The sequence below is a fragment of the Prionailurus bengalensis genome, chromosome C2 (assembly GCF_016509475.1).
Source record: "Prionailurus bengalensis isolate Pbe53 chromosome C2, Fcat_Pben_1.1_paternal_pri, whole genome shotgun sequence".
Taxonomy (NCBI): domain Eukaryota; kingdom Metazoa; phylum Chordata; class Mammalia; order Carnivora; family Felidae; genus Prionailurus; species Prionailurus bengalensis.
In genome coordinates this window covers 157,784,772-157,807,627 of record NC_057350.1, presented here as the reverse complement: position 1 = coordinate 157,807,627, position 22,856 = coordinate 157,784,772, and the positions used below count along the sequence as shown (strand labels likewise).

The 22,856-nt window shown below is 46.6% G+C and overlaps 1 protein-coding gene across 1 annotated transcript in view; it reads left to right on the top strand.

Annotated features, from left to right (window-relative positions):
* Window positions 1–2,969: 2,969 nt before the first annotated feature.
* SUSD5 (sushi domain containing 5) overlaps window positions 2,970–22,856 on the top strand; it is a 50,830-nt gene continuing 30,943 nt past the window's right edge. The window contains exons 1-3 of the mRNA XM_043595858.1: window positions 2,970–3,102; window positions 12,958–13,135; window positions 17,658–17,776. Coding sequence (XP_043451793.1) covers window positions 3,000–3,102; window positions 12,958–13,135; window positions 17,658–17,776 — 400 coding nt within the window. The 5' untranslated portion in view covers window positions 2,970–2,999. The remainder of the gene's footprint in view (window positions 3,103–12,957; window positions 13,136–17,657; window positions 17,777–22,856) is intronic.

The following is a 22,856-nucleotide window of genomic DNA, read 5'->3' as shown; positions in this document are numbered from 1 at the left end:
TCAGCCAACAGGAGGCATCAGGAGGAATCCGAAGGGCGGAGGACAGAGATGTTGGGGTATTTTCTGCCCCACGCCCTTCCTACCAGACAAGTGGCAGGGATTTTGTTCTGCTACCTACGGCTAACGTCCCCTTCGGGAAGCCTCTTTCGTGGCAACGGCCCGTGCTGGGTTTGGCTAACCCCTCCACCTCCCCTCCTGCCCTCGGGCCTCAAAGTTGTGACGGCTTCCTACTTCTGACTGAAGCAAGACCTGTTTGTACTTTATGATTCCATTCAAACAAAGCTCAAGAGGGGCAAAACTGGTCTGCGGTGACAGTAAATACTGTGGGTGCCTTTGACAGGGTAGGAACACAAAGGAGCTTCTGACGAGTGGGAATGTTCCGTATTTGCGATTAAGGTCTGGACAAATACTTCAGCGGGGCGCCCGGGGGGCTCAGTCGGTTGAGCGTCTGACTTCGGCTCAGGTCACGATCTCACGGTTTGTGAGTTCGAGCCCCGCGTCGAACGTTTGTGAGTTCGAGCTCTGTGGAAGGCTTCTTTCCCTCAGTCACCACGTTATTGAGTGTACCAGTATTTCATTCCTCTGATTGCTAAATAGTACTCCATTGTGTGACCACGATGCGGTCTGGGTTTCTGTTCATCTGTTGATGACGTTTGGGTTGCTTCCAACTTGTAATGGTTGTGGATAAAGCTGCTATGAAATTTGTGTACAAGTTTTTTGTGTGTGGACATAAGTTTTATTTCTTTTGGGTATACATCTAGAAGCAGAATTCTGTGTTACAGGAGAGGTGGATATTTAACTTTGCATGAAAAGTCCAAATGGTTTTCTAATCAGCTGTACCAAACCTTCAGAGCACGCCATCTCCCCAGATTGGGACAAGCCAAGATGCATCTGAAAATAGACCAACTTTGAAGTGTCATTAGGATTAGACAGCAATAGCCAATTGACTACTCTAAACACATAAGTGGTGGGGCTCCTGAGAAAGTCAGTCAGTAGCTCCTGCAGGGGCCTCCTGGCCCCTCCCCTCCATTCTCAGCAATAATCAGGCTTTAAAAGTTCCCCTACAACCCAGACATGTGAAGTTCCACTCCTTAGGCTACCATATAGCTGTTAGAAGAGAAGTGACTGAGTAAATTAATTTACACTCACATGTGAATGGTTGTCAGGCCTCACTGCATTTAACACCCTAGAGTATTTGTATTTTGTTTTTTTTTTTCAACGTTTATTTATTTTTGGGACAGAGAGAGACAGAGCATGAACGGGGGAGGGGCCGAGAGAGAGGGAGACACAGAATCGGAAACAGGCTCCAGGCTCTGAGCCATCAGCCCAGAGCCTGACGCGGGGCTCGAACTCACGGACCGCGAGATCATGACCTGGCTGAAGTCAGACGCTTAACCGACTGTGCCACCCAGGCCCCCCAAGAGTATTTGTATTTTGAAAGCAAAGTTTTATTCGTAAAGGAATTACTCATTAATAAATAATAGCCTTGTAGTTGGCATCCGGGGAGGAACAAGGAGAGGACACATCTTTTCCCTAGACTTCAAAAATTATATGAGCTGAAAAATGATGCCTGTAGTAAATCAGGTGTGGGTTCAAATCCCCGTGGATTTTGTTTTGTTTTGTTTTGTTTTTGGTGTTTGTTCACTTGAGAGAGAGCATGTGACCTGGGAAGGAGCAGAAAGAAAGGGAGAGAGCATCCCAAGCACAGAGCCAGCTTGATCTCCCGCACCGGTGAGATCATGACCTGAGCAGAAGTCAAGAGTCAGCCGCTTAACCAACTGAGCACCCAGGGACCCCAAATCCCAGTTTTTACCTTAAAAAGTAGTCTTTCAACGTCTGCGTCCTAGCGCATTGTCCTGGGGCCAAGCATGTGTTCCTTTGAGTACCAACCACTTGTTCGTCCTCCTTACGTACCTGTGTTACTTCGGTCTGAGCGTTTTCAGGACCGATCCTCCCTGCTACCGGGTCCAGCTCGGGGGCAGGCACACCGTGGGCACGTCTGACCAGGACGCGAAGGCGGAAGGGACTGGTAAACCGTCCGGCGCCACGGGGCCCGAGTTACAACACGGATCTTTATCACTGCACGCGTGAAGAACGCAAAGCCGCCTTCGCTCACCGCGGGAGGCCGATGCTAGGACACCGGACGGGGGGCGAACCGGGAAGAGGAAGCAACTGAGGGCAGGGAGGGACTCCTGCGGCAGAATTCGGCAGGACGCTTCAGCAGGTGAATCCCAGCCCCTAACGGACCGCGAGGTCCAGGCCCCGTCCAGGTGGAGGAGCCCTGGCTTGGGAGGCGACGAGGGCGACAACCGCCCCAGCGCCTTGGAGAAATGCTGGGCGCACCTGGGGACGTGAGGGAGGCGGCCGAAGATGCCCCCCCCCCGCCCCCCGCAGGGCCTTTGCAGCCACACCGTCGGAGGGGTCTGGCGGCTGCGTGCGCCTGGCTCCTTGGGGCGAGCTGGCTGGAGGCCCCTTTCCACCACCGTGTTCCTCCTCGGGGAGGCGGGGGGCAGAGCGCAGACGTGGGCGTTCGGGCTCGGACCCTCCTCCCGGGGTCAGGCCGCCAGACCGCGTCCCCCTGTGGCCGACGCCCCCCCCCCCCCCGCCCCAGGCAGGCGGGGGGGAAAGGGGGGGTCCCTGCGGCCGGCGCTCGGCTCTCCCCGCCTCCCCGCGCCCTCACCCTCCGCCCCGGCGGCGCCCCGCGAGCTCGGCGTGCGGCGCAGCCTCCGGCGGTGCCGAGACCTCCAGGTGCCCGGCGCGAAGGCGGAGCCGCGCGTCCAGCCGCCTCCCCGGCGCCTCGGACGACACCCCCCACCCCCCCGGGAGCTGGGGGGCCCCCGCGCGGCGGCTCCGGGCGCCCGGCCTCCCCGCGGCTCGGCGCGCTCCTCCCCGGGACGCGCCGGGCGCGCACGGCCGAGCAGAGCGCAGCGCGCACGGCCGAGCGGCGCCCACGCGGGGCAGCCGGCGCTCCAGCCCGCGGCGCCCGGACCCCCGCGACCATGGCCGCCGAGGGACGCGGCCCCCGCGCCCCGCTCTGGGCCGCGGCGCTGCTGCTGCTGCTGCTGCTGCTGGGGCTGCCGCGCGTGTGCGTGCGGGCGGACGGTGAGTGTGCGCGGGGCCCGGGGGGCGAGGCGGCGCGCGGGGGTGCCCCCCGCGGCCCTCCTTCGACCTCCGGGTCCCCTCTCGCCCCCCCCCCTGGCTCCCGACCCCTCCCCGAGCACCCGAGAAAGCCTGGCCTTCCGAAGGTCGTCATGAAAGGGCTTTGCGGTGAAGTCACGTCTAGGGCGCCCCGGAGCCGGCTCTGCGGAGACCTGCTTTTCCACGTCCGTTCAAGGGGCTCCCGGCGGCGAGGCTGACAAGGCTACCGGCTAGTTTGTCTTGGTCCAAGAACGTCGGAAAGATGAGTATAGGAATCAGCAGGCAAAGGGGAGAGGAGAGTGCCTTGCCCGGGGGAAGTGGCATGTGCAAAGGCCCTGTGACGGGCAGGGGAGATGGGATTAAAGAGTGGCTGGAGCCGAGTGTGCGAGGTGAGGATGTCGTGTGACGCGAGGCCGCAGAAATAGGCAAGAAACAGGTTCTTGCAGCTTGTGAGAATCGGCCCGCTTTTTTGGTTTTGTTTGTTTGTTTCTTTGCTTTTTTTCTTTTCTTTTTTTTTTTTTTAAACCTGAATTCAGCTTTCAGCACCTCCCTTAAATTGGCAGGATCAGAGCCTTATCTCGGCTACATTTTGAAAAGCTAATTCAGCTGTATTTTCATTTTGGGACAAACCCCCATTGACTTGGTGCAGGAGGATCTGGGAGGAAAGAAGACAGCAGTTCTCACATCCATGAGCGGTTTCTAGAAAGTCCAAGCTTGGGACCGATTGGATTGATGAAGAAGAAAAACGCTTGGCTGATTCGGGATGCTTTGTATATTTTTAAACGTCGTTGCTTTTTGAGTAAACAATTCCCGGTGAAAGGAGTGGGCTTGCCAGAAAGAGGCGTGGTGGTTAGGGAAAGGGGGAAAGTGAGAAAAAAAACCTCCAGATACTATCTTAGAATCTTGGTGCTTTTGTCCGAAGTGCCAGCTTGCAGAACCCTTTGCTCCTAATTAAGGCTGAATGTCTTATTTCTTCATAGCCTCAGAGTGTTAGAAAAGAAAACATTTTTAACTTTGAAGGTTCCTCCTGAAGACTGTTGGGTTTTTTTTTCCATTGAGATGTAGTCCGTGTAAAATTTACCATTTAAACATTTATAATCAGTGGAGCTCGTACATTGCATTGTCCCATCATCACCACTGACTCCTGAACATTTCTATCCGCTGAACCGGAATCCCATACCTGTTAGCAGCCAACCCACTGTTAATTTTTTACTATAGTATTTTTCGCCTGATGAATGCAAGTGGAATAAATAGGAGTTAGTATCGACTTTTGAAGACCGTGTAGTATTGTACCAACTTTAATTCGTTTTAAAGAAGTACTTCTGAATCCACGATGCTTTAGAGGTTCACCCTATTATAACTGCTTAAGTGGAATGCTAAGTGGATACGGATCAGCTTTTTTGTGCCTATCTGGCTTAGTGTGGGTCCTAGAAGCTTGAAGGCAGAAATATCATTGGACAAGGAGAGAGAAACAGAAACACCACAGCTCTTTTTCTGGTTATCCCTTGCCAGAAATGCCTCTGTTTCTCCCTTCTCCTTTCTTTCCTCTCCCTGCTTCCCTAAGTACACTTACTTTCAAGAAACTCCATTTACTGAGTTCCAACTTTTATAACAGAGCCATTGAAGAATTATAATCTATATTATGAAAGGGTTCTTTTCCCTGCGAAATATATGTTTAACGACCTTCGCTTTCCACATTTCGTTATTTGTGCTCTACGGTGGTGGAAGGAAGAAGAAACATTCAGCTAGACTTGATGTGTCACAGACATCTGGAGAGAGACTTGGAGTTAGTAAAACCTCCATGGACTCATTAAAAAATGTCAATGAGATAAATTCAAATGAAAAACATTTAGTTTGCATTTGACTAATGAGATATGCATCTCCTATATTAGAGAGATCTGCCCCTGTATTTTTCCCCTTTTTTTCTACTGTGCTTTCATTTATTTTTTTTTAAATTTTTTTTCAACGTTTATTTATTTTTGGGACAGAGAGAGACAGAGCATGAACGGGGGAGGGGCAGAGAGAGAGGGAGACACAGAATCTGAAACAGGCTCCAGGCTCCGAGCCGTCAGCCCAGAGCCCGACGCGGGGCTCGAACTCACGGAACGCGAGATCGTGACCTGGCTGAAGCCGGACGCTTAACCGACTGCGCCACCCAGGCACCCCCTCTACTGTGCTTTTAAAATACTTTTGAAACTGAGAACTTTTCACATTGACTGAATGGAAATTAATTGTGTTTGGGTAATGATTATAGGAAAAGATTCATTAATGCAACAGATAATTGATTGAGCATCTATCATATGTTAGGTACAATCCTTGCTGTTGGGGATAGAATGGTGAGGGGAAATAGGTCCTTGCTATCAGGGAGTTTAACATCCAATGGGTTAGTCAGTAAGCAAATCATTATGTGAATAAAATGTGAACTTGTGATTTTGATAAGTGATTAAATTAAAGGACAGAGGTACTATGAGAGCCTGTACCAGGAGATTCTGGTTTGGTGCATTAGGATCTGAGAGAGGAGTAAGAATTGACTAGGCAAAGAGGGGGAAGAACAGGTGTCTGGGTAAAGAATAGCACATACACACACACACACACACACACACAAAATCTGTGAGCAGGGAAAATGGGCCGTGTGATAAGAGACAGAGTGGCTGGAGTCACGAGTCCGAGGTGGAAATGGTTTGAAATGATGCTAGGAAAATTGGAGTGGGTGTAATGAGGTGGGGCGTCATAGACAAAGTTTCTTTTTAATCCAAAAAAGGGAAGGAAGTCATTGGATGATTTCCAGTGGTAGAATGGCTAATAAGATTTGCATTTTGAAAAGATTGCCCTGATGGTGATGTAGGAAGAATGGATGGGACCGGGGCAAGACTGGATATAGAGAGAGACCATATAGGATGCCATTTGAGTTGTGCGGGCGAGAGAGGGTGGAGGTGTGTAGAGGTGGCTGGGGTCAGTGGGAAGGGTCTGGACTAAAGACAAAAAGGTGAGTCATCTGTGTAAGGTATGAAGCCATGTGTGTGGATGGAATCCTAGAGAAACATTTCGTAGTGAAAAGAGATGACCTAGAGCTGAGCCTGGAGTAAGAAACAGATTTACGGTTACTGACTCTACATTCATGAGATATATTGGCCTGTAATTTTCATTTCTTGTAATATTCTTGTCAAGTGTTGACGTCAGTATTATGGTGATTTCTAAAATAAGTGGGGAAGTTGTTCCCTCCACTGTTGTCTAAAAAGGTGGCTGCAAGGTGAGCTGTTGTTTTGTTTTGTTTTGTTTAGTGTTTGGTAGTGAGGTCATATGTGTTTGAAGTTTTTCTCATGGGAAGATTTTTAAATGATGAATTTAATTTATTTTTTTAAGTTTATTTATTTATAATCTCCACACCCAGTATGGGGCTCAAACTCAAGACCCTGAGATCGAGTCACATGCTCCACCATTGAGCCAGCCAGGTGCCCCTTAACTTCTTCAGTAGGTTAAGACATATTCAGATTTCTTATTCATTTTGGGTCAGTTTTGCTAAGTGTGTTTTATGAAATTTGTCCGTTTCATCTAAATTGTCAGATGTACTGGCATATATAACATAATAATCGCTTACTATCTTTTCAGTGTCCATGGGATCTGTAGTAATGTCCCCTTTCATTCTTGATATTGGTAATTTGCATTTTCTCTTTTTGTCTTGATCAGTTTGGCTAAGGATTTAGCAATTTTATCATTCTTTAGAAAAACAATTTTTGGCTTTATTTCCTCCATTGTACGTCTGCTTTCCATTTCATTGATTTCTGTCCTATCTTTGTTATTTCCCTGCTTCTGCTTCTTTAGAAGCTTTAATTTTATGTTCTATGTTTTTAAGATAAGAAACTAAATCATTGGTTATCAACAACTCTTCTTTTGTAATATGATCATTTGAGGCTACAAATGTCCCTTAAATACTACTTGAGTTTCCCCACAAGTTTTTGTCACTTGCATAAAAATGTTTTGTTTGAATTGTGGTTTTCTTTGAACCCATCGTTCATTTAGAAGTATATTTTGTAATTTCCATCCACAAGGGGATTTTCCTAGTTATTACTTTGCTATTGAGAGGCAATATATATAATACAGTGGTTAGGAACTTTGAGATACAGCCAAAATGCCTGGTTTTGTATCCCAGCTGTGTGATCTTGGACAAATAATTCATACCAAATCTTAACTATAAATAAGGACAATAATAACACCTGCATCACAGAGTTGTTATAAGGATTAATTTAATATTTATAAAGCAATTTATAAAGGAATATTTATAAAGCAATATTTATAAAGCAATATTTATAAAGCAATTTATAAAGAGCTTACCCATAGTAAACACTGTATAAGTGTTTGATAAATAAAACAAGTCATTTTAGGTTGTTTGTATTGTCGTTTAAAAATATGCTTTGTATAGGGGCGCCTGGGTGGCTCAGTAGGTTGAACGTCCAGCTTCGGCTCAGGTCATGATCTCACAGTTTGTGGGTTCGAGCCCCACGTTGGGCTGTGTGCAGACAGCTCAGAGCCTGGAGCCTGCTTCGGATTCTGTGTCTCCCTCTCTCTCTGCCCCTCCCCTGCTCATGCTCTGCTCATGTCTCTCCTTCAAAAATAAATAAAAACATTAAAAAAAAATTTTTTAATATGCTTTGTATGATTTGAGTCTTGAAATGTTTTTTGATTTGTCTTGAAGCTCAGTATTTGATCAGTTTTATAAATGTCCTTTGTGTGTCTATACTGAATGTACATTCTATACTTTGCCATATTGTGCATCAGTCCTTACATCAAGTGTGTTAATTTTGTTGCTTAAATCTTATATGTTCTTTCCAGTTTTTTTCCTGTTTCATCGATTCCTGAGGAGGCCAGTGGTTAAAATTTTCATAAGCACTGTGGATTTTTTCCAATTCTCCCTGTAGTTTTATTAATATTGCCTTTTTCTAGTCTAGAGTTGTCATTTATTTGTTCAAAATTATTTTACATTACTCATGAAATAACTGTCATAACAGAACCTGTTCCTCTCTAGCAATGGCTTTTTTAATAACAGCTTTATTGAAATATGATTCATATACTGTACAATTTGCCCTTTTAAAGCGTGTGATTCACTGGTCTTTAGCATGCTCACCAAGTTATGAATCACTGTGCACAATTTTAGAACATTTTTTTTGCCCCCAGATAAACCCTATTCCCATTGGCATTTATTTACTTGTTTCTCCTCAACCCCCCAACCCCTAGGCAACTACTTCCTGTGTCTGTGAATTTGCCTGTTTTGGACATTTCATGTAAATGGACTCATACAATGTGTGAACTTCGGTGACTGGCTGCTTTCCCTTCGCATAATGTTTGTATCCGTTTGTAGCATGTGTCAAGACTTCATTTCATTTCACTGCCAAATAATATTCTTTCGTGTGGCTATTCAGACCATACTTTGTTGATCCAGTTATCAGTTGATGGTCATTGGGTGGACTCTACCTTTTGGCTATTATACACACAGTTTTATAATTGTGGACTTAATTTATTATTTATTATAAATAACGCTGCTAGGAACATTCATACGGAAGTTTCTTTTTTTTTTATTCACTTATTTAAATTCAGGTTAGTTAATGTACAGTGTAGTGTTGGTTTCTAGAGGAGAACCCAATGATTCGTCACTTACATATAACACCCAGTGCATATACAGAAGCTTTTATATAAACATGTGTTTTCAGTTCTCTTGGGTGTTCACCTAAGAGTATGACTGCTGGGTCACGTGGTAACTCTAGGAGAAACTGCTATCAACTTTTGAGATGCTAGACGGTTTTCCAAGCAGCTGCATCCTTCTCTGTTCCCACCAGCAGCGTTTGAGGGTTCCACTCTACCCACTTCCTCACCATCACTTATGTCCAAAAATGTCTTTTTGATGATAGCCATCCTACTGGATAGGAAGTAACATCTCCTTGTGGTTTTGATTTGCATTTTGCTGTCGGCCAATAACGTTGAGCATCTTTTCGTGTGCTTATTGGCCGTTTCTTTAAAGATGTCTATTCAGATCCTTTGCCCGTGTTAGCCATTTTTAAGTGTGCAGTTCTGTGGCATTTGAGTACATTCACATGGGTGTACACCTGTCACCACCATCCGTTTCCAGGGCTTTTTCATCTTTCCTACCCGAAACTCCATTCCCGTGAAGCATTAATTCTCTACCGTCCCCACCCCAGCCCCTGGTAACCCCCATTCTATTTTTTCTCTCTATGAATTTGACTAACTTACTTCACTTAATATAATGTCTTCAAGACGTATCCACGTTGTAGCATCTGTCAAATTTTCCTTCTCTTTAAGGATAATTAATATTCCTTTGTATTTTATACCACATTTTGTTTACCCGTTCATCTGTTGATGGACACTTTGGTTCCTTCCGCAAATGGTTGTTGTGAATCATACTTCACAATCCCACCAGCAATGCATACACGTTCGATATTTTTTCCCTACCTATCTGCCAACCCTGTTATTTTCTGTCGTTTCTTTTTTATTAGTAGCCATCTTAGAGAGCATGAAGTGGTATTTATTTATTTATTTTTTAATTTTTTTTAACGTTTATTCATTTTTGAGACAGAGAGAGACAGAGCATGAATAGGGGAGGGGCAGAGAGAGAGGGAGACACAGAATCAGAAACAGGCTCCAGGCTCTCAGTTGTCAGCACAGAGCCCGACGCGGGGCTCGAACTCACGGACCGCGAGATCATGACCTGAGCCGAAGTCGGACGCCCAACCGACTGAGCCACCCAGGCGCCCCTGAAGTGGTATTTAATTGTAGTTTTGATTTCATTTCCCTGATGGTTAGCAACATCAGCAGTGTCCTGTTGGCCATTTGTATGGCTTCTTTGGAGAAAGATCTTTTCAAGTCCTTGGCCCATTTGTACTCAGGTTGCTTGGTCTCTTTAATTGTTGGGTTGTGGGAGTTCCTTACCCACTCTATATACAAGTTTCTTACTAGATGTGTATTTGCAGAAATGTTCTTTCATTCTGTGGGTTGTCTTTTCGCTTTATTGATGTTGTTCTCTGAAGCAAAACGTTTTTAATTTGATGAAGTTCAGCTTGTATATTTTCTCCTCGGTTGTTTGTGCTCTTGGTGTTCTATGTAGGAAACCATGGCATCATCCAAGATCACAAAGATTTCCTATGTTTTCTCTTCAGTGTTACGGTGTTAGCTCTTCCATTTAGGCCTTTGATTCACTTTGAGTGAATTATTGTGTAAAGGGTGAGGCGGGAGTCCAGCTTCACTCTTTTGCACGTGCCTGTTGAGTTGTTCCAGCACCGTTTCTTGAAAAGACTCTTCTTTTCCCATTGGGTGGTCTCGATCATCCTTGTTGAAAATCAGTTGACTGTCAACGTGGAGATTTATTTCTGGAATCTCATTCTTTCCTTTATGTCTTTTTATTAACTTACTATTTTCCATCTTTTTTGTCTCTCTGCTACCTTTTGAATGATTTCTTCTGACTTCTGTTTCACGGATAAGTTCTTTTTTAAATTTTTTTTAATGTTTTTATTTTATTTTTGAGAGAGAGAGACAGAGTGTGAGCGGGGGTGGGGCAGAGAGAGAGGGAGACACAGAATCCGAGCTGTCAGCAGAGAGCCCGACGTGGGGCTCGAACTCATGACCTGTGAGATCATGACCTGAAGACGAAGTCAAACACCGAGCCACCAGGGCGCCCCAAGGATAAGTTCTTTGTTCGATTGTGTCTGACATGCAGCCAAGAGCATCCACTGCATTTTTGATTTATCATTGTGACTTTATTTCTAGAAGTCCTGCCTGGTTCTTTTGCAGTTCAGCTAAGCCCCTTTTTGTCGTTTTCTCTTCTTTGCGGATATTTTCAGACTTGTCTTTTCTTCCTTTAGATGTGGTAATTATCATTGTTTTATGATCTGTGCCTATTAATAACACTATCAGATGTGCCTTTAGGTCAGTTTCTGCTGGACACAGTGTATGTGGTTTCTCACTCGTGGTGCCTCGTCTCCTGAACACTTAGCCGTGTTTTAGTGTTGTGGTCATTGCCTTTGAAAGAATATTTGCATGGGATTTCCCGAAGCCTACGATGAAGATTTTTTTTTCCCTCCAGACAAGATTTCCCTGTGTTCCTACTGGGTGTCGATAAATGTCGGCCTCAAGCCACTTTAAGCTAAATTCACGGCTTAAAGTATCTTAGACGTCAGTTTTTGTCAGGGTGACATTTCCCACTGAGTATTAGCGCTTGGGTATCTGGCATTCAGACACTCTTCCCGCGGTCCCTTGAGAATGAGGGGAGGGAGTACTGTTTATCCTCGGTCACTCTTATCCTGAGAGCTCAACCCCTCACGGTCCCAGCTTTGTGTATTTACGTGCAGGTGTGATGGTGGTGGAGAGGAGAGGAGAGGCCTGTCGCCTTCTCTGCCTCATGTGCGCCCTGGGCTTTCCCTTTTGTCCCCCTCTTTCAAGGGCTTGACTATCAGCGCATCAGTTAACTTTCCTAATATTTTTTCCCACTGAGGCAAATGCCATTGACACACAAGTGTCTTGGGGCACATGCTTCTCCAGGCAGGGCCATCGAGTACAGTTGTTCAGACCGTGTACTGCACACTGGCACCAAGTCTAAGGGAGGACGAGTCACCTACAGATACGTTTCGTGTGAAACACTTTTTAATTTTCCTCACGGCTTTGATCCCAAAGCTGAGGGCTTATCGTATTTATTATAATTATCTCAGAACCGATCACAGCTGACGTGTCTCATTCCAATAAAATCAACACAGTGAGATAATTTTGCCAAAAGAGGGAAGCGAAGTGTCTCATTCTAACCGGGATTTTTCCTGCCCCCTACCTTAAACCTGACAGGGTTTTCCCAGGCACTGCTTCACCTCTGCAGGAGGCTCCCAGAGACCACAGTGCTCCCTCCGTCCTCCGCCATGAGTTTCTTGCCGAAAGCTCTCTTTTGCCTTCAGACTCAGCTTCCTCCTCTGCCTGCTTTCCTGTTCCCATGGCACTCACCTGTCCCACGTTTTTGAGGCTCGCTGCACGCCCGTTTACCGAGGTGCTACGGGAAGCCGCGGTGCCCCGGACGTGGCCTCCGCTGTCCCGTCCGGCCCGGGCCAAGTGGCAGCCGCACAAGTGCGGGACGGGCCCGATGATGTTCTGAGACAGGGAGAGGGGAAGCGGCCTGCCGTGTACGGGGCCCCCCCGGGGCCAGGGCAGGCAGAAGAAGGCAGACCCGAGTCCGACGTCCGTCCCCTGGACACCGACTGCCCAGCTGCCCGGGACAACTAGGACGCTGGGCCTTATGACACGGTGTTTGTAAAATAGCTTTGAAAAAGGAAGGTTTGTAGGGTGTGTCCAGAGAAGCATGCAAAGCAGATGGTTAATTTTGTTTTAAAGGAGACAGGAGCAGGGCACCTGGGTGGCTCCGTCAGTGAAGCCTCCGGCTCCTGGTTTCAGCTCAGGTCATGATCTCGTGGTTCGGGAGTTTGAGCCCCGGATCAAGGCTCTGTTCTCGCAGCGCAGAACCTGCTTGGGATTCTCTCCCCCCCCCCCTCTGCCCCTCCCCTCCTTGTGCCCTCTCGGTCTCTCTCTAAGAAAATAAACTTAAAACCAAAAAGAAGTCATTAAAGGCGACAGGAGCGTAAGACAGGTAAAAGGACCAAAGTAAGTGTCGTCACCTCGTCCCGGGACGAGTCCAGTGGGGGGGTCGCTGCTCGCTGGGGACTCGCGGCCAGCAGGAAACCACAGATGCGACCCGTGTCTGCCAGGGGCTGAGTGTGCTGAGGTTCAACCCCGTGGATGCTGGGGGGTAAGCCCGTGTTCGTGCCTGTCCCCACACAGGGAAGCTGTTTGTGCTGGAGTCTGAGAACGGCTCGCGCGGCCTGGAGCTGGAGGCGGCCCGGCTTTCCTGCAGGAGCAGGGGTGCGCACCTGGTGTCTGCGGACGAGCTGCGGAGGGCGGTCCAGGACTGTGCCTTTGCGGTGTGCACCACGGGCTGGTTGGCGGATGGCACCCTGGGGTGAGTCAGGCACGCTGGGGGGAGCTCTCCTTCCCTCGCACCCCCGCTCCCCCGCCAGGGCTCCTGTGGGGGCTCGTCACCGTTTTGAGGTGCCAGGATGGGCCAAGGCCAGCGGGCAGTGGCTTCGGGCACATTCTTGTTTTCAGTTCTCAAATAAAAGCACGTTTCTGGAGTTCTGTCACCGTATTCCCCCCTGACTTTGTTGTGCCGAGTTTCTTTCTAAGTCACGAAACCAGTACATGCTTGTGAAAAGTTCAAGTAATACAGACATGTGTAAAGTTCAAAGTGAGTTTCTGTCTTCTTCCCCGCCTCAGAGGTAATGGCTGTTAACTGTTCGGTGTATACCCTTGATCTCTTCTTTCCCTGTGGGGGTTCGTCTACATACCTGCGAAGAGGAGGATGGGAATGAGTTCTTTCGTGTTACTCCCATGGAGAGCCGGGTCTGTGTCCTCTCCCTTTAAACCAGGCACAGCATAGAATGGCCTGGACCAATAGGATACAGCAAGAGTGCTACCATGTGACTCCTGAGGTTAGGTCGGAAAAATCCATGCCCAGATTCCTGGGCCACTCACTTTTGACGTGTCATGTGAGACGTCTGCCTATCCTGAGAGTGCCATGCTGTGAGGAAGTCCAGGCCCCAGGGAGATGCCCCACAGAGGTGCCCTCACCGATAGCCCCAACCGGGGTCCCGGTCCATAGCCAGCATCGACCGCCAGAGATGCCAGTGAAGGTGTCTCTCCGTGATTCTTGTCCCCCAGCTGTTGAGTTCTTGCCAGCTTCTGGGTCTTCCCAGCTCAGGCCCTAGACATCACAGATCGGAGGCAAGCCATTCCCCTCGGGCCCTCAGTTCCTGACCAAAGGAATCCTTGCGGAGAAATGATTCTTGTGGCCAGCCGGGAGAAAACTTCCCATCAGTTCTGGTCACTGCTTCTTTAGTCATACTCAGAAAAGGCAGGGGCCATTCCTGTCTCCTTCATGCCACAGGAATGTGAACGAGCGGAGCGGGCTCCAGCAACTACTTTGGTTGATAATAACCTTGAGGACGGGCTGGCAGATGGCCATAGACAACACACACAACCGGGCTGACTTACATTTCCAATTGGGCCACACGTGAAGCAGCAGTTGAACAAAGAAGACCGCTAAGGCTACCCCCAAAGCTTTTCAGTGAATCTGGAACCGTGGCTGTCTCTGCCTTACATTTTACATCCGGGTTCTGGACAGACAAATAGGTCCTGTGCATGCATATTTCCACAGTGTAGTTAAGTGTGGATATTTTTCATAACGTTGTTGCTGTCATTACATCAGATAACCAGGGTGTTTAGGAATTCCAAAGAGCCAGTTTGAAGCCAGGCTTGGGTCTCCCAGGCTTTACAGATCAGGAGTGGGTCTTTGGAAAGGTCTGTCCTCTCTGGGTTTGCGGTATGGTGTTAGGACATATTAGTAGATCTCTACATTGCTTAGATGATAGTTCTTTGTGACAAACATACTTCCTTGATAGATTTACAACACGACGTATTAAGAATACAACTATTTTGATGTTTCTGGACCCCAGAAGTATCTGATCATCAATACATACATTTCAGCCATCCCCCCTCCACCCTGAAGGCCAGTTATTAAATGTGTGGCACGTCTTACAATTGATGGCATAATAAACGTACAGTTCATGTGATCTGTGTCTCCATGGATTTCAGTTGACTATACACATAAACCCAGAGGGAGATGGAGCCCTAAAGTGGTGAATCCAAAATTGGGGGCCACTCGCCTCCTGGAAGCCTTTGCGCATTCCATAAAGGATGACTGAACAAAACCGAGCGGCAATTTACATAGCTTCATAGGACTGGGACAGAGATTGGAATTCAGGTTTTGTGTAGGCAGGTCCTGTGGAGTCGTTTGCTTTGGGCTGGGACATTCCAGGGCTGTACCCCAGGAGTAAGAGTAAACTGTAAGAAGTATGCAGGCCCTCACGGGAACTGCAGCGTGGCTTAAAAGCTTCTGGAGCCATGAGTGTGGCTTGAGATGATACTGGAGCTCCGGTGTTCCATATAGCTAGTGGAACTGATTTTAAACATCCTCTCTAGAAGGATGACATTATCCTAGGCAATGTATTTCCACAAACAATTTTAGGAAAAATAGGATTTGCCACACAATATAACATTAAAAAAATTTTTTTTAATGTTTATTTATTTTTGAGACAGAGAGAGACACAGATGTGAGCGGAGGAGGGGCAGAGAGAGAGGGAGACACAGAATCTGAAGCAGGCTCCAGGCTCTGAGCCGTCAGCACAGAGCCCGACACAGGGCTCGAACTCGTAAACCGTGAGATGCTGATCTGAGCCGAAGTCAGACACTTAACTGACTAAGCCACCCGGGCACCCTGCCACATAATATAACCTAACCAGTTACATAAGGAGACAAGGCAACCAGAAAAAAGATAGTGAATAGAAGCTCTAGATATTAGCATTGGTAGATGCAGACTTTAAAATAACTTTTCAAATGTTCAAAGATACAGAAGACACAAGGAGAATTTTGACAAAAGACTAAAACTATGACAGTAACCAAGTGGAAGCTCCAGAAGTGAAACATACAGTAACTAAAATTAAGAGCATAGTGGATGGATCTAATAGCTGATTAAAAAAAAAAAAAAAACCCAAAGAGAAAATTAGTGAACCGGAAGATATTTCAGGAAGTATCCAGAAGGAAAAAAAAAAAAAAAAAACAGAAGAAAAAAGGATGAAAAATACAGAAGGGTAAGAGGCAAAGAAATATGTAATTGGAATTTTGAAAGAAGGAACAAAAGCAATTATCTAAAACTTAAGAAAATACTTATCTACAACTGAGGAAGAACATCCAGGCACAGATTCAAGAAACCCTTCAAAACATGAGTGGGACAAATAAATTCACAACTTGACACATCATGGTGAAACTGATAAGAATGTAATAATACGAAGGAAAAATATTAAAAGTAGTAATAAGAAGGGGTACCTTCCAAGGAGCGACAATAAATGGACAATGAAAGCCCCAAAACAGTTGAATGATACTTTCAAAGTGCTAAAAGAAAATTGTTGCCAACCTAGAATTTTATACCCAGTGAACATATCTTCCAGGAATAAAAGTAAAATAAAGACATTTTCAGACAGACAAAAAGTGAAAAAATTCATTATGTCAGACCCGCACTAAAAGAAACCCTAGAGGCTAATATTCAGGCAAGAGGACAGTAGTTACAGGTGGAAGCCTGGAGATTCAAAAAAGCAACAGAAAGAGTAAACATAGGGGTAAATTGAAATTGTGTAGTTATATAAAGCAAGAATAATAGTACTAAACACTAAGTGGCATATAAGTCAGGAAGTGTTTTAAGTATGTTAATATATAGTATTTTAGTTTTTTATGTTTATTTTTAAGAGAGAGAGAGAGAGAGAAACAACATGAGCAGTGGAACAGTGGAGGGGCAGAGAGAGAGGGAGGTACAGAATCCGAAGCAGGCTCCAGGCTCTGAGCTGTCAGCACAGAGCCGGACGTGGGGCTCGAATTCATGAACTGCGAGATCACGACCCGAGCCAACGTCAGATGTTTAACTAACTGAGCCACCCAGGTGCCCCAACACATAATATTTTAAGTATTTTTAAGTTGTATTGTTGGAGAAGAGGGTGCAAGTAATATTAAAAAGTCAAGGAGGAATACATAATCTCCAGTGTAACCACTAAGAGGATAGTAAAAGGACATATAACTTACAGACCCATACAGAAAAAGGGAATGCCAAAAAAAAAAAAAAAAAAAAAAGAATTCAAACAACCAAAATAGGAGAAAGAAAAGAGAGGAAGAAAGAATGCGCAGAACGAATAGAAAGATGGCAGGTTTCAATTCACAAATCACAGAGATCACAGTGATTAAATTAGATTAAAATAGATGGGGCGCTTCATTTAGAAAACAAAGATTAAAAAAAAATTCTACTACTTGTTGTTTATCAAAGATACCCCTAAATATATCATGGGGCAAAGATAAATTATGGTTTGTTAAGTAGCATGTATGTAGAACTGAATGATATTAAAACGATAACATACTCAAACTTGTAAGATGCTACTAAAGCTGTACCCAGAGGAACACGTAAAGCATTTAAACGCTTGTGTTAGAGAAGAGGAAAGGCTAAAGGTTTATAAACTAAGTTACGATCCGTCTTAAGAAATCTGGAAAGGAACAGAAAAACCCCCTCCCAAAGAAAGGAACTAATAAAAAAAAAAGCAGCATTTTGTGAAATAAAACAAAACAAAACAAAACAAAACCATATACTAGAAAAGATCAATGAGCTCCTTCCTCTGAAACTTGAATTGGTACCTTTGGCCTCACTGAAGCGTCACCTGTGTCTTCCTGACCGTAGACATGTGTTTGGGGAGAGTATTTCCCTACGGATGCTTTCAGCCAAAGATCCTAAATCAGAAAAATGTCTGCTGATTCCGAACTGACAGCAGAAAAGAATTGTTCTTTCCCGTTCTTAGTCCCCCTGACACAGTCTTCTTTGTGTGTTTCAGGACAACCGTGTGCAGCAAGGGGAGGGGTGAGCAGCAAATCATGAGAGCCGTGGACGTGAGAATTGAAAGCAACCCGGTTCCTGGTGGCAGGTCCAATGCCCTCTGTATGAAGGATGAAGGTCAGTGCCAGAACCCTTGTAAAGGTTCTGGAGGGTGTGCATGGTGGTTGCCATCCGAGGCTGCATTCTCCGGAAGCAGACCTTGCGACGAGAAAGGCTTCCAAAGAAAAGCCAGTAGGGCGGTGGGGCAGTGGGCAGAGAAAGCAGGGGTGCCACACTCAGCAAAGTCCACAGTGGCGGTGAGGTGACGGGTAACTTTGGCTCGATCCTACAGGAGGTCTCAGGAGACAGTGAAGGTCACCAGTTGCCATGATCAGGGGTGAGAAGGCAGGGGTATCCACACCACTGCACCTGTCAGTCATTGGATAAGGGCTGCTTCAGGGAGATGTAAATCCCCAGGCTCTTCTGGTTTACGATGTGTGCTGGCAAAGGGTTCCAGTAGCCTGAGTGCCACCCTCCGGCAAAGATGCAAAAGTGCCCACCAGGAACCACCATGGAAATGATCAAGGCATCTAGGTGATGCGGGGCAGACCCCTGCAGCATCTGCTACAGTTGCTGATACAGCTTGTCCTTCGGTCTGTCTTCGCTGTGGACAGCACACTAAAGAGAAAAAAAAATCATTTTTTCCCCAAAAGGAAATTTACAGGATTTAGGAAACTGCTCCTAGGATGGACAATTCTGCTTCCCTCTGGTAAATCGGCTGAGCAGTGAGAAAACCACAGCGGAGTCTCCAGGGTAGCATCTCATGTGCACTGAAATCAGTACACCTTCATTATCAGAAACACGTGCTGTTGAGAGGGGGGTGTACGTGCAAACGGGGCAAAAGACAGCTGCTTGCTCGTCAGTGCTGGAAATCAGCATGCGTGGTGCTTGGCTGCACATTGGCCTCATCTGGGAGGTTTTAAGAGGTACTGATTCCTGGGTACCAGCCCTAGACATTCAGATATAAATGTTCTGGGCATTCGGGTTCTTTAAAGCTCTTCAGGGATTTTAACACATCGTCCAGCTTGAGAGCTGTTTCCTTTTTTTTTTTTTTTAATTTTTTTTTAAACTTTATTTTTGAGAGAAAGAGAGAGAGAGTGAGAGCAGGGGAGGAACAGAGAGAGAGGGAGATGCAGAATCCAAAGCAGGCTCCGGGCTGAGCTGTCAGAACAGAGCCTGATGCGGGGCTCGGACCCACAAACTGTGAGAACCTGAGCCAAAGTCGGACACTTAACCGACTGAGCCACCCAGGCGCCCCAAGAGCTGCTTTCCTAATGCAGAGTGTCCCAAACCGCTCTGATGATGAGAAATACCAAATGGACCTGTTAGAAATACAAACCTTCAGGCTGCATTGTAGAGGCACCAATCCTAATCTCGGAGGAAGGGGTCAGAGGAGTTGGGAAGTCAGAGAGCCAGGGGAACCCCAAGGTGCTGGCTGGTGCCCGTTAGATGCTTATCAGTGACAGGTTTCTCTGCCTCTACGGGCTCTTCCTCCAGAAGGGTTTCTTCATTTGCTAATTGCTATGGAAGGGTGTGTTGGGAGAGTCTCCTAGTATCTGCCCAGTCGAGCTAGTGAATGATGTGGCCTTGCTCTGCAGGGCTTGGGGAGAACAATACCCATGGTTTTTCAAAATCACCTAAGTAAATTAGAATGATCCTTTGAATCCCAAACGCAGGCAAAAGCTCAGATCCCTGAGAGAGACAGAACAGAGCCAGAAGAAAGAGAGCATGACTTTCTTCCTTCGGTGAATATGTGGGGCTTCTGAGTCTTTTCTTTCCCTGATAACAAGGGGTGTCAGTTAGCTTTCGCTACGTAACATAACACCCCACAATGTGGTGGCGTTAAACAACTATTTATTGAGTTCACCGTCTTTTTTGGACCGGCGGTTTGTGTTTTGCTGCTGGGCTCAGCTGGGCTCATTCAGGAGTCTACAGTCAGTGGCTGGTTAGGTGGCCTTGCTTCTGGGAGTTGGTGGCTGTTGGCTAGGGCACCAGGGGCCACTGAACCATTGTTCATCATCATCCAACAGGGTAGCCTGGGCTTCCCGCCTCACAGGCCTTCAGACAGGTTGCGTCTATGCAAGTGTAGTGCGTGAAGCCAGAGTTTGGAAACATCGATTCACATCCCGTAGGGCACCAAGCTCAAAGCCGTGATAGCAACTCCAGAATTACTGAGTTTTTGCCAAACCAACGCAATGTGCCTTCTGATATACCGCACTCAGAGGAGCACAACTTCAATTCAGGGGTATTCCTGCCAAAAAGGCATAGTTTGACTCTAATCATGAAGAAACATTAGCCAAACTCAAACTGAGAAACAGTCTACAAAATGCCTTTAAAAATGTCTCAGAGGAGCAAGGCAAAGCAACTGTTCTAGATTAAAATAGGCTAAAAAGACTTGATGACAAAATGCAAAATATAATTTGTGAGCCTGGGCTGTATCCTGGACCAGAAGGAAATAGCTATAATTGATAACATCTGAATCTGGATTAGGAATTAGATAATTGTTTAGTAACTGTACTGCAGTTGTGTAAGAGAATATCCCTGTTCTTGAAATGTGTACCAAGGTTTTAGGGATGAAGAGACATCATATCTACAACATACTCTCAAGTGGTTCAGGAAAGAATTACAGATACAGATATACATACATATATAGATATATATACACAAACATACATATGTTTGTTTCTGTATAAATAGATATCTCTATTTATCATGTATCTATTTATCTATCTAGAGAGGGGGAAATGATAAAGCAAATGGGTGAAATGAGAACACCTTGGTAAATCCAGATAAATGGGTTTTTTGGGTTTTGTTTTTTTAAATGTTTATTTCGAGAGAGAGCAAGTGAGAGCAGGGGAGGGACAGAGACAGAGAGAGGAAGAGAGAATCCCAAGCAGGCTCTGTGCTTTCAGCACCGAGCACAACACAGGTCTCGATCTCACCAGCCGTAAGATCGTGACCTGAGCCCAAGTGAAGAGTCGCACGTGGATGCTTAACCGACTGAGCCATCCGTGCCGTGCCCCCCTGGATAAACAGCTTTGTGGAAATCCTGATTCTTAAAATATTTCTGGAACGTTAAACTATGTAAAAATAAAAAATTTCCAACAACAAAAAAATGGTCTACGAAGTTCTCCAAAAAACAACAGCAATAACAACAACAGGAAAAACAAAAAACACTCTGAATCGTGGGAACCAACATGGGAAGCCAATTCGTGATGGCTGTCAGCCTATGTGAAGGGCGGTGTCATTTTAGTAGAGGGAGAACTGTGTGTGGCTCTTTAGTGCTCCAGAGTCCTGCCTCCCAGAACACTTTGCCTGAGCCTGGCCTGGCCTCCCCTCACCTCCAGGTCGAGAGGGATAGCCTCATGTGGGGGAGACTGGAGTCTTGGTCCTACAGGCCTGATTTATGAGGAGGCTTCGGGTGGGCCATGAAGGGGACTGAGGAATGCATGCTGAGGGGGTGTTAGGGATGGAGGGCTGCTCTCTCTTGAATATTCTAGAAAAGGAGGATGGATTCTGCCAGAGTCACTCGGAGAGAGCGCCGTCCCTGTTCAGAGCCTCCTTTCATCCTTTTGAGCCTTGAAACCGCTCCCATGCAGCCCTCGCCCTACTCAGTGGAGCCGTTACTTTTCCTCAGTGGAGCCTTTGTTGACAGCGCAGTCAACAAGGGAAACCTGTGTGCTGAAGGTGTAACGCCTTAGCAGAAGCCGAGGGGAACGGGCGTCCTTGCGGCTCCTGTGGTGGTGGAGGTGAGGTGGGGTTCAGCACAGGCAGCAGGACAGTATCCCCTCCTGAGGTTGCCTTTTCCCTGACGATGCTTCACGGCACTTAACTCTGTGCTCCCACTTCTCTTTGGCAAGATGGGAACAACGGAGCGTGTTCACTCCGAAAATGGCAGACGTGGGCCTCCTAAAGAGCTCAGAAGGAAAACAGAGCCTGTGGAATATCCTGGCAGCTTCCTTCCTGGGTTTCTTTTTTGAAATAAAGCTCATCATGAATGTAGACTTTTCTTATTTTCCTTCCAGTATTTTTGTTTCACTGACAGTGAGTTTCCAGCCCTCTGGTGATCTCACTTAAACTAGTAAGTGAAGTTATTTTTAACCAGCTGGATGCCGATGGCATAAGCGGCCTCCGCGCGGGTTCTCTGGCTTTGCTTCTCTTGGCGGCTCGTCTGTGGGGTCGAGGGCCTGACGTCTGCAGGCGTCACGTCTCTTCTCGCCCCCTCCCTGGTGCACCCCCAAGGCTCCATGAAAGGTATGCCTCTGTCTCCCCCCTGGCCGGGCTGCTTCTTCCTGCCAGCCTCCTTACCTGCTCAGCACTGCACACTGCTTCCTCTGCCTCCTGGACAATTGCCTGTGTTTCCCCTGAAAACAGAGAAGGGGTTCTTCCCTTCCTTTATGTCATCGAGGAGGGAGCTGGATGCTCACCTCTTTAAGAGCAGTAAGGAATTTTTGAGAGTAGACGGTTCTCTCTTTTTGTTAACATGATTTATTGTCAAATTGGCTTCCATACAACACCCGGTGCTCATCCCAACGGGTGCCCTCCTCAGTGCCCATCACCCACTTTCCCCTCTCCCCCCACCCCCTGCAACCATCAGATTGTTCTCCGTATTCAAGAGTCTCTTGTGGTTTGCCTCCCTCCCTGTCTGTAACTATTTTCCCCTTCCCCTCCCCCATGGTCTTCTGTTAAGTTTCTCAAGATCCACATATGAGTGCAGACATATGATATCTGTCCTTCTCTGACTGACTTATTGCACTCAGCATAATACCCTCCAGTTCCACCCACGTTGCTGCAAAAGGCCAGATTTCATTCTTTCTCTTTGCCAAGTAGTATTCTATTGTATATATAAACCACATCATCTTTATCCATTCGTCAACTGATGGACATTGAGGCTCTTTCCATAATTTGGCTATTGTTGAGAGTGCTGCTATAAACATTGGGGTGCAAGTGCCCCTCTGCATCAGCACTCCTGTACCCCCTGGGTAAATTCCTAGCAGTGCTATTGCTGGGTCCTAGGGTAGTTTGTGGGTTCGAGCCCCACATCGGGCTCTGTGCTGACAGCTCAGAGCCTAGATCCTGCTTCGAGTTCTGTCTCTCCCTCTCTCTCTGCCCCTCTCCTGCTCACACTCTGTCTCTGTCTCAAAAATAAACTTTGAAA